The following is a 17,467-nucleotide window of genomic DNA, read 5'->3' on the forward strand; positions in this document are numbered from 1 at the left end:
GGGATAGAAAAATAGAAACATTGGTGAGAAACATCATAGATCGGTTCCTTCCTATACTCCCCCTACTGGGGATGGAGCCTGAACCCCAAACTGGTGGGTGACCTCTTGGTTCCTGGGTCAGTGCTCAGCCACTGTGCCACACTGGTCAGGTGGAATTACATTTTGATTGGCTTTACAAAATCAGAATTCCTACTCTGTATTTTCCTTTTTTATCTACTTTGCATGGTTGACCTTACTGGTTTGTTGCAGTAATTTAGACAGTATTTACTTTGCTGAATTTTCTATGATTGAGCAAGTTTAGGTCCTCATAGATACAAGATCCACCAACCAGTCTTCAGCATTTTTATGGCAACATTATTACAGCTAGAATACTAATATAATTACAGGAACGATCAATAAAATAAATGTTTTTATGAGAATAGCATTAGAAGTTTGCAGATAAACTTGTTAGAAAAATAACTTTACAGTGGATGGCTTTATCTTTGTTACATTGTCCTTATGACTTCATCAGTCTATAAAGCATTAGTTAATAAAGCTTAGAACTATAATTTGAATGCTTCAGGGAGCTTTATTATTTCAATGAACATTTATTATTTTATATGAACTTTATTTGTACCTTTTTGGAATTTTATTTAACTCAAGGCATCTATTCAGAAGAGTGTTTTGGAAGATGACCTCCCCTTCCTGGAATTCACTGGATCCATTGTGTACAGTTATGAACCTAGTGATTGTTCTTTCCTATCAGAAGATATTAGGTAAGAGATTTGAATTTCCTAGTTTCATTGGAATTTGGACCCTCTGAAGATTACTAATGTGGTAATATTTGAAGTATACTGACTTTTGCAGTGGAGGTGTGTTCAATGGGTAATTATTCATATATGTAGAATATCATTGATAAGTTTTAATTCTTTTTAAAATCAAAACTTAAAATCACTGAATTAAATTACTTGTTTGCCTGTTCATTCATAAGCTTTTATATTACTTTAGCTGATATTTTTACTGTCAACACGTGAGATGTTATATATAGAACTACTGAATACATTATGTTTATTTCACCAATTTAGGGAAAAAAACAGGAATTATTCACACTCTTAAGTACCACTTTATATTCATTAAAATGGTTGTGATGGGCTCTGTTTCATTTAGTTCACAATTATAGCAAATGATCCTTAAAATAACATTTGAAATGACTGTTTGTTAGTATTTTTAAAAATTGTCTTGTTAAATTAAGACTCTGCACTAAGTCAGTTTAAGGCTCTTTAAAATATATTTTTAATTTAAAAAAATTGTGAAATAGGCAGATATAAACAGTAATAGATAGTAATACAAACACATATATAGGGAGTCCCCCAAAAATGTATACACACACTTTGGATAATTATAAAGGCAGTGTTTATTAAAATACATTTCATTTTCAAAATTGAGCTATCAGCTGTTAAAGTACGTATTCATTTTTTTGGGACACCCTGTATATCCCACCTAGCTTTATCAAACTTAATACTCATTTTCTTCAAATCTTTATTAAGAAATGAAATAATAAAATGCAGCTAAAGCCCCATGTATGCCCTTTCTGATTCTCTCCTCCCCAGCCTACTGAGATAACTTCTATCATGAGGTCAGTGTTTGTATTCCCTCACATGTTTTCTATAATATTCATAATTTTATATTTCAAAATACCACATACTATTATTTTGCCTATTTCAAAACTTTAAAAAAATGCTCTCACTTTAATAAATATGTTTTTATTGATTTTTTTTAGTGAGAGGAAGGCAGAGGGAGAGAGAAACATTGATGTGAAAGAGAGACATTGATTGGTTGCCTCCTGCATGTACCCCGAGCAGGATCGAACCTGCAACCTGGGTATATGCCCTGCTTGGGAATCGAACCAGCGACCTTTCTGTGCACAGGAGGACGCTTGACCAACTGAGCCACACTGGCCAGGGCAGAATGCTCTCACTTTATGTGCATACTTTGCCACTTGTCTTTTTCACTCAACATTTTATGTTTTTCAGAATTTTTGGTATATATAGTTCTATTTTAACCTTTATATAATATTGTTTCATTATGCCACAATTTGTCCATTCTTTTGTTGATGGAAATGCAGTTTTTTTCTATTTTTGTCAGTAGTAACAGTATTGTAATGAACAGCTTTAGACATTTCTGTCTGGTTGTGCACATATGAGAGTTTAATATATTTATGAGAAAAACTTGCCAGATTATAGTGTTTATACATCTTTAGCTAGAGATTGTGAAAGCTTTTGCCAAGAGGATTTTATCAGTTTAAACATTCACCAGTATATGAGCGGTCCCACTAATAGATATCCTTCTTAGCACTTGATGCTGTGTGTCTTTAATTTTCGCTAATCAGATAGATGTGATATTGTATAGATTTAATTTGCGTTTCTCTGATTTCTAGTGATATTTCATGTCTTCACATATTTATTTGCATTTCCTTTTGGGAATTACCTGTTCATGTTTTTCTCCTTTTTTTTTTACTGGATTACTTGTCTTTTTTAAAATTGACTTTTCGAGGAATTGTGTATATTTCCTGGCTAGTCATTAGCAGTTATATATATTACCGATATCTTCTACCAACTGTGGCTTGTCTTTTAACTTTTTGAAGGATGTCTTTAGTTATGCAGAAGTTGACATTTTAATGTAATTAATTTACACTATTTCCCCCTATAGCATGAGTTTGTCTGATGGAGATGCGATAGGATTTGACATGGAATGGCCACCAATATACAGTAAAGGGAAACTGAGCAGAGTTGCACTAATTCAGCTGTGTGTGTCAGAGAGCAAATGTTACTTGTTTCATGTTTCCTCTATGTCAGGTTGGTAATCTCTTCTCTTTGTTTCATTTTTATGTGGTAGATAATTATATTATGTCAACTTTATCCCCATAAAGTTAAGCTTTTGAATTAGCTGGCACTTCTTTCATTACCTTATACATTTGTTTAAGTATTTATGTTCCACCTGATTCACTCATATCCCTGTTTTATTTAATTTTCACATCTTTTCAGATGGTGATGTTATTCCTGCTTTACAGAGTAAAGAACTGAAGTTTAGAGGGGCAGAATGACCAGAAATATACTGTTAGTATTAGCAGAGGTAGCATTCAAACTAGTTGTTTTTCTTGTCATCAGTCAGGGCTTTTTGCTTTAGGTAAGAAAAGAAATACTCAAGGTGAATGTGTTTCTGAATTTTAACTTAACATGAACATAAATTTAAATATAAACATATAATGTGTCAGAGTAGAAAATAAATCCATCACACTTGCTAGAACCTAAGAGAATAATAATAATAAAATGTTATAGTTTTTCCTCAGGGATTAAAAATGTTGCTTGAAAATGAAGCAATTAAAAAGGTAGGTGTTGGAATTGAAGGAGATCAGTGGAAACTTTTACGTGACTTTGACATCAAATTGAAGAGCATTGTGGAACTGACAGATGTTGCCAATGAAAAGGTACATACATTATTTTCACAAACAAGATAAATTTGTGTTTCACAGAATGTCCCTTCTATCTGAATGTTAGACTTTTTGAAAAAAGTAATTTAAGCTGTATGTTTTTGTAATAAAGAAGTCCAAATGAGTGTTTCATAACAAAAACCTTCAGTTCTAATCTATTGCGTTAGCAAATAGTTTTTTTAAGCAAGTACCTCCGTCATATTACTGTTACTTCACTTTGTTTCATATATTTTCAAATTTAAATTAAGTTTATCTCTTTAATCAATTTCTATCAATGCCCAATACCTTTTTTTTTTTTTTTTTTTTTTATAAAGGAAGGGGATACTGTAGCTCTTGTGGTATGATGCTCTTACAAGTTGAACCATCAATTCCATCATCACCCATATTTCACATATTTTATTAATGTGGTCATTAGGTTAAATTCTCATATTTAGCCAAGTACTCATTTGGCTGGGAAGTTGAAAGCCTACCAATCTATTCAATGTTTTTTCCATGAACAATACTGTTACAGTCCAAGAGTTTTAATAAGTACACTGAGGAAATTCCAGAATTAAATTCTTATAATGTAGACTGCAAATGAGGTTTTTAATGGCAGGAAATTTATTAAGGACTGTATGTGCCTTATATTTTGGTATAACATTTCCAACTTTATTTGTGGCATGGTCATTTGGTGGTATTTAGGAATATATGAAAATAGAAGGGAGTAATTTTTGCTGTGTTGGTTTGTTCATTACTTCTAGCTAAAATGTTTAGAGACCTGGAGCCTCAATGGTTTGGTTAAACACCTCTTCGGTAAACAGCTTCTGAAAGACAAGTCTATCCGTTGTAGCAATTGGAAAAATTATCCTCTCACTGAGGACCAGAAACTGTATGCAGCTACTGATGCTTATGTATGTACCAAAGATCTTTAGACTATGATGTATTTTTTAAACCTAAAATACTTTAGAAAAATTTTGTTGTGGTACTGTCACATACTCAGCTAAGATATATTAAATCAGTTTGGCATTAAAAATGCTTAGGAAGGCGTTTAGTGAAGCTGTTAATTCTCAATATTAATTAACAAGTACCAATCAACAGATTGTTCCATGCTGGTTATTTTTGTTGTCATGAAGCCAAAATAATGTCCAATCTGTACGTAAAAAGTGTGAGTTCTCCGAAAACACGAAAGGCGAGTAAGCCAAGACTGAGTATGCACAAGTGGTATTGATGATGTGCTTGATTTATAAGCATCTTCAGAATAAAAATAATTACAAGTCAGTTTCTCTATTGAAGCTGGCCTTATTTCCTGTATTTATATTTAAAATGTGGTAAAATTTAGAAAAATTGCCTCTAGATTTAGCTTTCACTGCTGTTAGTCAGATGCATTTTCATATTTATATACTCGTACATAGTGAAATCTGGGCTTATCTATATATGTAGCACTATCAGGTTTTTTTTCAAGAAGTATATTTTATGTCCCAGTGAATTTCTTTTTCCCTAATTTATACTTTCATTTGTAGATGAATATCTTGTTGTTTCCCTTTTCTTTTGCATCTGTTTTTAGGAATAGAAACTCCTTTTATTTATAAACAAAAAATTCAATTTTGTTGGAAAATAGGTTGATAACTGTCCTTCATGTTCTGTTAAAAAATCATAAAACTTGTTGAGAACTAGCTCAAATTCTATAGCATTTTTATTTATGAAAAATCAATATGACTTAATTGTTCCTGTCAACAGTACCTAGAAGAGGGGCTGTTTATACACTGATTAACATTCTTGGCCAATTTAATGAGATATGTGGAATGGATATCTATAGTCAAAACATACTTCTCTTACTTGACTATATTTTGTTAAATTCCATTTGTAAGTTATTTGATTGGATACCTACTTGAGATACTAGATGTTAAAACATGAGAACTTAAACTTTCATTTTAAAGCATAGACTGCTTACTTTCTCCATTCTCACAGTTGGTGTGGTGGATAAATGAAGACATTTAAATCTTCACGTAACATAATAGGTTGAATTCAGCTTTTTGGGTGCTTGGGGAATCATTGTTTTGGATTTTTGTAAAGATGGGTCATAATTTTGGAGATCATTAGTATGCACTTTCATTTTTCTGTTTTTCCATAGGCTGGCCTCATCATTTATCAAAAATTAGAAATTTTGGGTGATGCTGTGCAGTTGTTTTCCATAAATAAAGGTATGTTATGATCTAAAAATAAAAGATAAAATTTGAATTTACTTTTTTGTGTGAGATTTACCTCCAAAAAGACAATATTCACACCTGTGCAAAGCATTTAGTATTATTACAACTTCTTGAGTGTTTGAGCAGTTTTGACATTAGGTCAACATCTATTTGGCCAAGGCTTAGGGTTCTAGGTATGTTACTGGCGGCAAAGCAGGACTCATCGATTTTACTTTGTAGCATTGCTGCTTATTAGGCTTCTATAGTTGGGACTTTGATAACATTAGTGATACAACTAGCTGTCTTCCAGTTTGGAGATTATACATCCTTGCTATAAATATTTAAATTGTATAAGATACTTTACAGTGCCCTGGTTTAAATTTCTAACTTTTCTCCAGGGTAGGATAACTCGACTATTTTTCTCCAAAAAGAATGACCACTTCATTCAATTCCACTGCCTTTCTCAAATATCTCGATAGGTTGATGATAGCAGACATGTAGTAGAGTGGAAGAGCATGGGCTTGTCCCATGGACCAGTGGTGGAATCCCAGCCACATGACCTGAAATTACCTGTTTCCCCATGTTTAGTGTGAGTGACAGCGTAATATCTATTTCATAGAATAGTTGTGGGCACTAAAAGGGACATACTTTTCCAAGCACCTATATTGTTCTGTATAGAGTTGTTATTACTATTCTTGTCGCTTCCTTTTGGAGATTTTAAATAATCGTGTTTGTTAAGATGTTAATTAAATTAGTTGATTTTGCTAAATAAACTTAAAACTGTGGCATGATCTTCTCATAGGAGATTATATAATATCCTTTATAATTGCCATGAGAAGGGATCCGTACCCTCCACGGTAGACCCTCCTTTACATGTTAAGGTAGAAGATTTCTTATACTCTTTCTTTCCATGGAAAACCACTTCCCATGAGTGCCTGCTGATTCTCTGTAGCCAAAGGTGCCGTGGTGAGAAATTATCTTGATTAACTAAGGCAAATGATGTGGTTTTGAAGTTGATCTAGAGAACAAGATATAAGAACTTACTTAACTCATCATAGGCTTAAATTCAACGGAGGAAATTCATGATGTTCTGATTTGCAGAATTACTTGTAGGTTATACTTTCAATTTTGTCTTTGATGAAAATGCTTCTGAGGAATGTGTAAGATGTTTTTCAAAACTACAGTAACATATTGATAAGTCAGTACTAGAAGTCCTGGTATCTCTGTACCTGTCATTGCAATACTACTTTTTTTTTTTTAACTATAATACTACATTCTTTGACCCTCACTTTTATTTGTTGTTACATTGTATGTGTAAGTATATTGTGACATCTGAAATGAATAAACTTGACCAGTGAATTGTAACAAAGATTACCATTCCTTTTTTCTTTCCCCCTGCTTTCCTCTTTCCCTCCCTTCCTGTTATTAAGTAAGAGGTGTTAACCTTACTTTTCTTGAATTTTCCCCATGCATATATAGATGATATTTTCAAATGACCACTTCTGGTTTGTATTATAAGATTATGTCTTTTTTCTTATTAAAGGATAAAAATAGATCAGAACATCAGAAAACAAAAGGCTATTTACACATTGCTTCACGGCTCTTAAATATTAGCTTATATCCAAGATGGTAGCTGATAAGCACAAAATGATATAGTAGTTAAATATGTATTTACTTATTTATTAAAATCATTGAGCGCTTTTGATGTGGGAATGCAGTAGTGAACAAGACAGGCATGACTTTGTTTCCTGAGAGGAAAACCTCCAGTTTTGTGTGATATATAGATGAACAAATACGGCAGTTGCAGTATGGGTGGATGAGTCTTTCGCTGTGGGAAAATTAGGTGCGATGGTTCGCACGTAGGAGAGGCATCCAGTGCATATTTGGAGGTATTAGAGAATATTTTCTAGAGAACGTGACGTTTAAGGCAAGACCGGAAATATGAGCAGGAGTTAGCTAGCTCAAAATAGAGGAAAAGTGTCATAAGCACAGGAGGTAACAAGTGCACAGTTTCAGGGGTAGGAGAAATCATGGTATCTCTGAGCAATTGAAAGTAGTTCATTGTGATGAACTATCAAATATGACAGGGGAGGAATGAGGGAGAAGCAGAGAAAGGGGAGCAGCTAAGCCACGTTAAGGAGTTTACATTTCCTCCCAAGCACTATCAAGGGTTTTAAATCCAGAAGTAAGATGAATTACCTTAAATAACAACCTGCGCTGTAGAGCAGAAAATAGGTTGTAGGAGGGCAGGGGGTCACAGTGGGAAGAAGACCCGTTAGGTGGCTCTGCCCGTTATCCCAGTGAGAGGTGCTGGTGACCTGGCTTGGATGGCTGTGTTGAGGATGGAAAGAAGTGGATTGATTCAGAGTAGACTTAATGGAGCCGTAGACAGAATTTGGTGTGAGGATGAGAGCTGTGTGTTGAGGACCACCTCTGTGTTGTTGGCATGAGCAGTAGGGATGAAGGACGTTGCAGAGGAGGTGCAGGGTTTGGGGATGAGGAGTCTGAGTTGGCTTTAGGTATGTTAAAGGAAGGAAGCCTGTGGGATAGCAAAGTGAAGGTGGCCAGTAGGCACTTGGATGTACAGTCTATAACTCAGAAGACAGTGTGCATTAAAAGTAAAGAATTGAGAGTTGGAGATAATGAATTGGTGTAAGAAGCTTGAGGAGCTCTTAGTTTTTAACGTTTGCATGGAGGAGGGGACACCAGAGGAGTCATAGGCCTAGGAGGAAATGAGGAGATGTGCGGTGTAGAAGGTCCAGTGGAGAACATGTTTTAAGTGGGAGGACGTTATCAACTGTTTTAAATTCTGCTGAGAGTTTGAGAAACTGAGGGCTTAGAATAATCATTTGATTTGACAACATGGCAATTATTTGTAATCTTTTACTACAGCAGCAACGGCATACTGGGTCACCGAAGAGCATTTCAATGAGAAAGTGGTCATTTAGGGCATGTGCTATTAAAACAGAAAAGTGTCCACAGGTACACGAAGGTGCGATAGCCTTGGCGAGAGTGCAGTAGTGGAATGACGGGTGTGGAAATCTTATTAACGTGAATAGAGGACTAAGATCTAAGGAATGTGAGAAAGCAGGTGTAAACAATTATTTTTTTAGAAGCTTGGCTTGGAAAGGGAGTATTCAGTTGTTCCTTTAACATATTTGTTGGGTGTTTATATGGTTCAGGCACTGCTCCCGTTGCTGGGGAAATTCACCCAACGAAACAGAGCAAGCTCCTTCACTTCATTTGACTGAAGTGAGAGAGTGGGAACCACATGGATATCTGAGGGAGGGGCATAGCAGGCACAGGGGAAGAAAGAGCAAAGCCTCTAAGGGTGATTGCTCGCCCTGTGTGAGGAACAGAGTGTAACTGAAGTGAAATGAGTAAGGGTGAGAGGAGTAGGAAATGAGGCTAGAAAAGTAGCTTGAGCCAGATAGATCATTTAGGGCCTTATAGGCTATGAATCTGACTTCATATTTTATTAATTAAAATAAATACAGTAGTAAGTGATGGGAAAGCCCTTACCGGGTTTGGAGCAGGAGAATGACATGATTAAATTTTTATCTTAAAAGGATTTTTTCTGGCTACTATAAGTGGGCAAGCATTTAGGCCGGGACTTCGGTTCGGAGGCTGTTGTCATAGTCTAGGCAAGATAATAATTCTTTGGATTAGGCTGGTAGCAATAGAGATGAGATTCCGTATATATTTTGAAGGATTTGCTGATGAATTCGCCATAAGGGGTGAGATGTCGAGACTGAGAAAACAATGAAAATATTTTGGTTGGATTAACTAAGTGAATGGAAGGATCAGTTAGTGGAAAGATTACGGGAAGGAGTAGGTTTTGGTGAGAAACATGTAGATTTAAGTTTTGGACATGTTGAATTTTAGTGCTTATTGATGTCTAAGAAGATACCTAGTTGGAAATGGGGTTCTGTAGTTAGGGGAAAGGTGGGCGTTGGAGATATAACTGGGAATCGTGAGCATACAGATGGTAGTGAAATAGTGTCACTGGGTGAGATGGAATAGAGAGTTAATGGGATGAAGCACGGAAGAGGCCCAGGTGTTGGCATCAGGGGCACCTGCGTAGCCAGGAAGATGAGAGCACAGCAGAGAGGCCTGCAGAGGCTTGGTAATCATGGAGCAAGTGTAGGAGGTGTGGTGTTCAGAAAGCTAAGTGAAGAAAACTGTTTAAGCAGGAGGAAGTTACCAACTGTTTTAAATACCTTGGAGAGTTTGAGATGAGGAACTATAATTAACAATTAGGTTTGATAGTGGGAGGCCACTGGCCACCTTTCCAAAAGCAGCTGTACAGTCCTGGTGAAATCTTACTTGGAATCAGTGTAGGAGAAAATGCGTGGAGAAAATGTCAGACAGTGGGTATGGACAACTCTTTCAAGAGGTTTGGCTGTAATGGGAGTAGTGATACTAATGCAGGCAGGTTGAGGGGGGGAAGATGAGAGAGTCTTCATCTTCTTGTTTCTGTTTTCTTAGTGAAATAAGAGGTGGGTTGTTCCCTGAGTAAAAGGAGGGACAAGCTGATGCTGGAGGCTGGGGAGAAGAAGAGGTATGAAATAGAAACCCTGAGAGTGGGAAAGTGGAAAATGCAGAATGATTAATAATCATTACTGAGGGTGCAAGATCTGTGTTATAATTTAAAACCAAGTGAGGTGAGTCATCATAATTGTGTTTTTATTTTCAACTATATTCAGCCTCTTGGATCCAGGCATCAAGTAGGTAAAAAAGCTGGTTTTAATTAGAGTAGGGGTTTAGCCAGGTAAGCACCATGGAGGGAGGGAGGGACAAAAGAGCCGAGTCTGTACAGGCGAGTGATTGCTGTAATAAGAGTAAGCAAGAGACAGGGCGAAGGGTGGGAGTGGGAAGGAAGGAGGGTGGGCAAGGAAAAGGTAGAGTCAATGGGTTTGGTTCTGAAAGTGTGAAAGAAAGAGAGCATGCTGGGGTTCAGAGGGTGGAACGCTTACAATTAAAGTTCAGAAGTGGTGACTTCATTGGAAGTTACAAGGTCAGGGGAATGACTGTGGGAATGGGTGGCTGAGGTCAGTTGAGGGAAAGGTTGTTGGAAATGGAGGGATCATGGAACTGAAAATGCCACTCTTTTAGGTGGAGCTTCTCTGTGAATACTCCAATCACTAGGAATTATCACAGGAGCAGTAGTGAAGGGAAAGACAGTGAACCAGGTGATAAAATCATCAGTGAATAGAGGGTGTGATTTTTAGATCATAAGGTTACTGCAGTAGTCAGGAATAGTTGACATGGTTTGCTTCTGAAGAGCTGGACTTTCTGAAGGACAAGAGAAGTGGTAACGGAGAGTAAGAGATTCTCAGCTGGGAAAGGGTTTGGGGATTGAGAGCAGGCTTTGTGGTATAGAGGGAGATTGGCGAGCCAGACAGAATGAAGTTGAGAGTTTGGAAGATGATCAGTGATTAGGAAGGCTTGCATTTTATTTTGGTGATGACCTATGATAATGAGGGCAGTAACGAATGGCTGTTGGGTAAGACTATGTTTTACCAAACTATGTTTAATAAGCAGCCCACATGGTATTATATTAATTTCTGAATTTAAAACAATGCACGTGGGTTCAGATTCTCATTTCTACCTTCTCCTTCTGCTGTGGTTGATAACCACTGGGTTGTAATATGTATGAATGCAGATCATTTTGAATTTATTCTAAAATTTAAATAGCAAAAATTTGAAAGGGAAGTAAAGTGACAAGTGATTTGGAGATAGGATAAGGATTTCTTGTTGTTGTTGCAGCTCATTTAAAGAAAGAAAATGAAACTGTGAGCCCTAATACTGTTTAAATAAATGGCTAAATAAATATCCCTGCTTTGTGGTTTCCAAGTTGATGTTCTTTTTTTTTTTTCCAGAGGAAGAAATACTACCTACTAATGTGAAGAAACAATTGACTTCAATCTCTGAGGAGATGATGGATCTGGCTAGGCATCTCCCTGACACTTTTAGAAAACTGGAAAATCCACAGAGGTTAAATATCAGTTTTTAAAATCAATCCTGTTTGTTCTTAATGCATATGAGGAATTGCTGTTTGTTAAGGTAGACTCATATCAGCTTGCTCAGATACACCCACACAGACCAATGTATGAATTTGAGAAATATCTTTCCAGTGGTTAAATTATGCATCAAAAGATTTAAGGCTTTTCTGTCTGCTTTGTAGGGTGCTTTATGAAACAAAGCAAAATAAAATTAGTAAGTCCATGTGAAGAAAAATATTTAAGATTCAAAGTTGTCTTTTTCTCTGTGCTTTTAGGCATCTTTCATTTGTATTTATAGTTTGCTCACTTGAAATCTAAAAATAAAAGCAATTCATATACCTAGTAGCTTCATATTTCTGGTTATTATCCCATTATTATATAAGAATTCTACCTAATCCATAGGCTATCAGAGCAAGAGGCATTCAGATTTTAAAGATCATTTATAGCTAATGAACTAGACAACTTGAGATAGCTGGATTAATAGACATGGGACTACTGGCTGGTGCTGTATAGCTAACTCTTTTTGGAACCAGGCCTTAACCTCATCCTAATTGCTGAATGGCTTTGTTAAATCTCTAAAAGCAGGATTTCCCTGGAACAGTGAGTGATTACAATGTGGCAATATAATTTTGAGGCAAAAATACTTTGTAGAAATATGAAGCAATTAGTTAAAATAGAATTCTGACTCTGACAAATGAATGTTAATGTATTCTTTGTTGGATGAGATTTGTGATATATTTTGATTGAGAGATTTCAAAATATGATTTAGAAATTCAGCTCTTTTTCAAAACCATTTTTCTCCGAGCAGTTTGTCGAAGTCGTTTTTATGTAACTTTGAGAATTGTGGAAAGGTGTACCTCTCAAATGGGGAAGGACATCAATAAGGCCATTTCTTATTCATTTTTTCCTTCATGAAAGACTAAAAGTCACCGTTTATATGATGTTTACGTGCATGTCTGATTTTTGCTCTAGCATTTAAAATATCCATGAGTGCTTTGCTTTGTGATGCCAAAGATAAATAGGTTTCCTTAAAACTTGAGAATGGAAAAGATTAGATTCATTTTTAGTAAAGATAGATCTTGTAAAGTTTTAGTGTCAAAACAAGAACTAGTTAAATCTCTAATTTCAGGTTCTTTGTTAACAAGTCTACAGTAATGCCTAATTTATCTAGATTATACCTCAGAACCAGAAGGGAACGAAAAAGGCCTTTGAACAGCCACAATCCATGCCAGAAACATGAATTCAAGCTCACTTTACTGTGTTTCCAGTGGAGTGCATGAGGCCACAGTCAGAGCATAATTGCTTTTTGTTTATAGATACAGTTTGACAAGCTTGGATATCCAGTTAAAATGAAAATCAGGTATGGATAAGGAATGGTATGTACGTGACAGTAGACAGAAGTTACAGTTGACTGTTTCTGAAGGAGAGAACAAAACTATAAAGATTTAAGAACTCTTAAAATAGAGCAGTTTGAGGTTTGTTACAGAAGGGAACAGCTTTATGCTTCAGGGGACCTGGGAAGGCATTGGAATGTACAATCCTGCTTATTCACTGATTTAAATTCAGTACTTATCTGTTGTATTGCCTTCATGTACTTGACATTCTGCTGGGTGCTGAGGTTGTCTGCAGGCCACTAATGTACATAATAACAATCCTAAGAAGGAAGGAAAAATACACTGTGCATTATTGAAGAAGGCAGTGCTGCTTTTGATGTATTAAGAGTAAATAGTTATCTTACCTGAAACGTGTTATTCTCTGATGTTAGAGTAGGATAAATGCGCCCTTACAGGCCTTGTCTATCTGTGTGTCACTGTTGCTACATTTATATGTTACATCATTTCCCATGCATTTAACAGACTGGGGCACATATCTGTTTCTATTAACGTATTTATGTACAGGTCTTATGTTTGTATACCTGTGTATAATGATAAACGTTCTTTATAAGATTTGAAGAGTTTTATAGTGTTAGAGTTAGTGAGTTTTTAGGTTTGAATTTAATTTTGCTTTTGATTATTTGATGTAGACTTTGTCAACTTAAGCTTGAGCGCAACTTTGGAGTGCTGTTAATAACGGTGCTATTTTTAGTGTGGAAATAACTCAAGACTTTTGATAGTTTATTCCCAGGAATGAACAAATCTTGATTTGAATCAAATATAAAATTTTGAAAGTCATGTTAGTCTGACTTATTTTACTTAGTGTGATGTTCTCTAGATCTATCCATACTGTTGCAAATGGCAGCAGTTCATCTTTTCTTATGGCTGAGTAGTATTCCATTGTATATATATGCTGGATCTTTTTTATCCAGTCATCCATGGAAGGACATTTGGGTCATTTCCATGTCTTGGCCACTGTGAATAACACTGCAGTGAGTATAGGGGCCCATATATCTTCACGAATAAATATTTTCAAAGTTTTTGGGAAGATACCCAGAAGAGGCTATCTATTATGGTTCCTCTGTTAGTTTTTTGAGGAGCCTCTATACAGTTTTCCATAGTGGCTGTACCAATTTACATTCCTACCAGCAGCGTATGAGGGTTCCTTTTACTCTACAACTTCTCCAGCACATTATCTCTTGTCTTGTTGATAACAGCCATTCTAGCGTGTGTGAGGTGGTGTCTCCTGTGGTTTTGATTTGCATTTTCCTTAGAGCTGGTGACATTGATCATCTTTTCATATATCTGATGGCCATTTGTAACTCTTCTTGGGAGAAGTGTCTGTTCAGGTTCTTTACCCATTTTAAATTGGATGATTTTTTTATTTTATTGTTGAGTCTTTTGAGTTCTTTATATGTTTTGGATGTTAGCCCCTTATCTGAGGTATTGTTTGCAAATATCTTCTCCAATTTGGTTGGTTGCCTTTTTGTTTTGCTGGTAATTTCTTTTGCTGTGCAGAAGCTTTTTAGTTTGCTATAATCCCATTCATTTATTTTTGCTTTTGCTACCCTTGTTTTTGTGGTCAAATTCATAAAACCCTCTCTAAGACCAAAGTCCATAAGTTTAGTGCTTATGTTTTCTTCTATGGATTTTATTGTTTATATTTAGGTCTTTGACTCATTTTGAGTTAATTTTTGTGTATGGTGACAAATAGCAGTTTAGTTTCATTCTTTTGCATGTGGTTTTCCCAGCATGGTGGCAGGAGGAGACTTGACTTTGAGTGGTAGATACACAGAGCAACATACAGATGATGCATTATAGAGTCGTAGACTTGAAACATATAATTCCTTTAATTTCTGCTTTTATTAAGTAACTAAAAATTGCTGTAATAAGCCCTATAACCAATATATAAGATAGTATGCCTCATGTTGTATTCTAGCAGTGGTTTCCCTGTTCAGTTAGCCAGGTTTGGTTATACTGTAGCCATTTGAAGTCACTTAGTTAAAATGTTACGTTAGCAACTATATTTAAGGAGTTAAGAAATTCAGTTCATATATATTCTATACATCGTCTTCATATTTTCTCACATCTTATATTTGCCTACTGAAGGGAATTTTATTTTTCTTTTCCAAAAAATTCGTGTCTAGTTTTGAGATGTTAGAAGATACAAAATATCATTTTTGAATTATATAAACACTCTTTATTTTATTTTATTTTATTTTATTTTATTTTATTTTATTTTATTTTATTTTATTAATTTTATTTTTTAAAATTTTATTTTTGTTTAAAATATTACGGATGTCCCTTTTTCTCCCCAATGACCCATTCCACCCCATCCCTTTCCCCTCCCCAGTCCCTCTCCCCACCATTGTCCGTGTCCTTGGGTTGTGCATAATATAAACACTCTTATGTGTTGCAGTGGGACTAGTTTGATCACTAAATTGAAAAAAAATGAAGTAAAACATGGGCTCATAAACATTTTCTTTTAACTTAACATATTAATGTTTATGTGTTTCTAATCTTTTGTTATACACCATGGCTTTTTCATTAAATATAGGCCTGATGTTTGGAGTTGTGCAGAGTGTTTCTTGTTTAAAAATATACCCATGTGTATCATCTATAATTTCCAATTTCAATTTCTTTAAAATGGAGTGAAAACTGAAAGCCTTTGAAGCAATCTGAATGAAGAGCCCTCAGATTTGTCCTCCAAACTTTTATAGTTACTTGAACTATAGTTAATCAGAGAGAACTTATTTTTAAAAGGAAATTTACTAAGTATTTCCACATGTTCAACTTAGAATTTAAGGAAATGGTTTTTTTGTTTTAGTGGGCATGTATCATTGATGTGATTTACATTTAATTAAATTAATTAGCATAAAAAGTATGACTGGCATAAACAATTAGTTTGGGACCAAACATTGCTACACTTAATAAGCATGCAAGTCAAATGTTGATTGCAGAGGTGCATTGCTGTATTAGAGAGTAGCCTACTGGCTATGGCTATAAGTCTATAGCGGGCAATAGGGAATGAAGAGCAACTTTAATCCAATGTGTAATTGAAAAATCAGAACAAAACACAATAGAACAGTGTGTCCTTGAAGTGAAGATCAGTTTAGAAAGCTTCTATTTTTTCAAAAGCATCAAAACTTGTCCTTATAGTTAATGCAATTAAAGTGGAATTAACCTTTAACATTTTTTTTAGGGTTTCTCTGCTATTGAAGGATATTTCAGATAATCTGCATTCACTGAGGAAGGTGATATTTGGCTCTACTGAGACTGAACTGAGGCCCAGCACTAATTTTAGCTTAGTACCATTGGAAGATCCAGCTGCTGGTGGAGTACAACAGAAACAAGATGAGACATGGGACACAGCACTTGATAATTTAATTACACATGATAGAGAAAATGTGTTTGGAAATGAAGTAAAACAAGAAGATGGACTTGAAGATGGACTCAAAGACAATAAGTTGAAAGAGAATACAGAAGAAGTTTGCTTGATGTCTTTAGATATTACAGAATATGAACTCCAACTTTTGGAACAGCAGGCTCAGGAAAAATATCTTAGTGATGTTACTTGCAAATCTCCTGAGGTACTAAGTAAAGAGAAAATTTTCATTCACCCATAGGGGTTGGCGAATTTTTTATGTAAAGGGACAGACACATAGTACATATTTTAGACTTTGTAGATCACACCATCTCTGTTTTAACTACTCAGTTCTGCCAGTTTAGTTTGAAAGCAGCTATTGATAAATGTAAACAAATGAGCTTGTCTGTGCTTCGATAAAACTTTATTTACAAAAGCAAAAAGTGGGCTGGATTTGGCTTGTGAACCATATTTTGCTACTTCTGACTTATAGTTGTATAGTGGAGAGATTTTATAGTGTCAGCACACATTTATTGGAATTTGCTATTTTAGCATTTCTCCTGCCTTTTACCTAGTAGATAATTCTGCTTTTTTTGGATTCCTTACATATCTACTAGTGTTTATTCTTCCAAACTTGAGTTTTGAGAGTAGTTTTATTTCTTTGTACAGATTTTCTTTACTTGCTGTTGTGATAGGGGTTCTAATAAGCTGATGTTTTTGCTTATCACTAACCTTTACTGTAATCTGGAGAGTTAGTAACCTATATTTTTTTCTTGATAGGTTATTGTTAAACATTCTATCTTCTCTTTCAGCTTCATGTTTAGATATCTAATTATTATGTTCTGATTAGTTTAGTTTAATTTGCAGGATTTTGTTTTCTCCTGGCTAAGTTAAGCTTATTTTTTTGAAATAGTGAAGTCATATTAGAGGAATCATTATATTTTTTTTATTGTAAAGACAGATCATAAAAAGAGACATTTAGCCCTATAGTTTAATCTCATTCATTTTTCATTAGTTGAAACAATTACCTAAGATTCCCACATTCAGGATAATTTTATATATTTTCTTTTACAATAACTAATTGTTTTAAG

General features: G+C 35.1%; 1 protein-coding gene across 8 annotated transcripts in view; it reads left to right on the plus strand.

The window, feature by feature from the left end:
- Positions 1-17,467, plus strand: part of WRN (WRN RecQ like helicase) — a 99,711-nt gene that overhangs the window by 20,110 nt on the left and 62,134 nt on the right. For 7 of the 8 annotated variants that reach the window (XM_087814152.1, XM_087814153.1, XM_016209082.2 and 4 more), the window contains exons 3-9: positions 643-755; positions 2,689-2,834; positions 3,318-3,466; positions 4,210-4,359; positions 5,580-5,649; positions 11,517-11,631; positions 16,215-16,602. In XM_087814152.1, the coding sequence (XP_087670278.1) occupies positions 643-755; positions 2,689-2,834; positions 3,318-3,466; positions 4,210-4,359; positions 5,580-5,649; positions 11,517-11,631; positions 16,215-16,602 (1,131 nt within the window). Of the gene's footprint in view, positions 1-642; positions 756-2,688; positions 2,835-3,317; positions 3,467-4,209; positions 4,360-5,579; positions 5,650-11,516; positions 11,632-16,214; positions 16,603-17,467 lie in introns of those variants that run through there. The other variant, XM_016209088.2, reaches the window with a different exon arrangement.

Source organism: Miniopterus natalensis, chromosome 2 (genome assembly GCF_054644295.1).
Source record: "Miniopterus natalensis isolate mMinNat1 chromosome 2, mMinNat1.hap1, whole genome shotgun sequence".
Lineage (NCBI taxonomy): Eukaryota > Metazoa > Chordata > Mammalia > Chiroptera > Miniopteridae > Miniopterus > Miniopterus natalensis.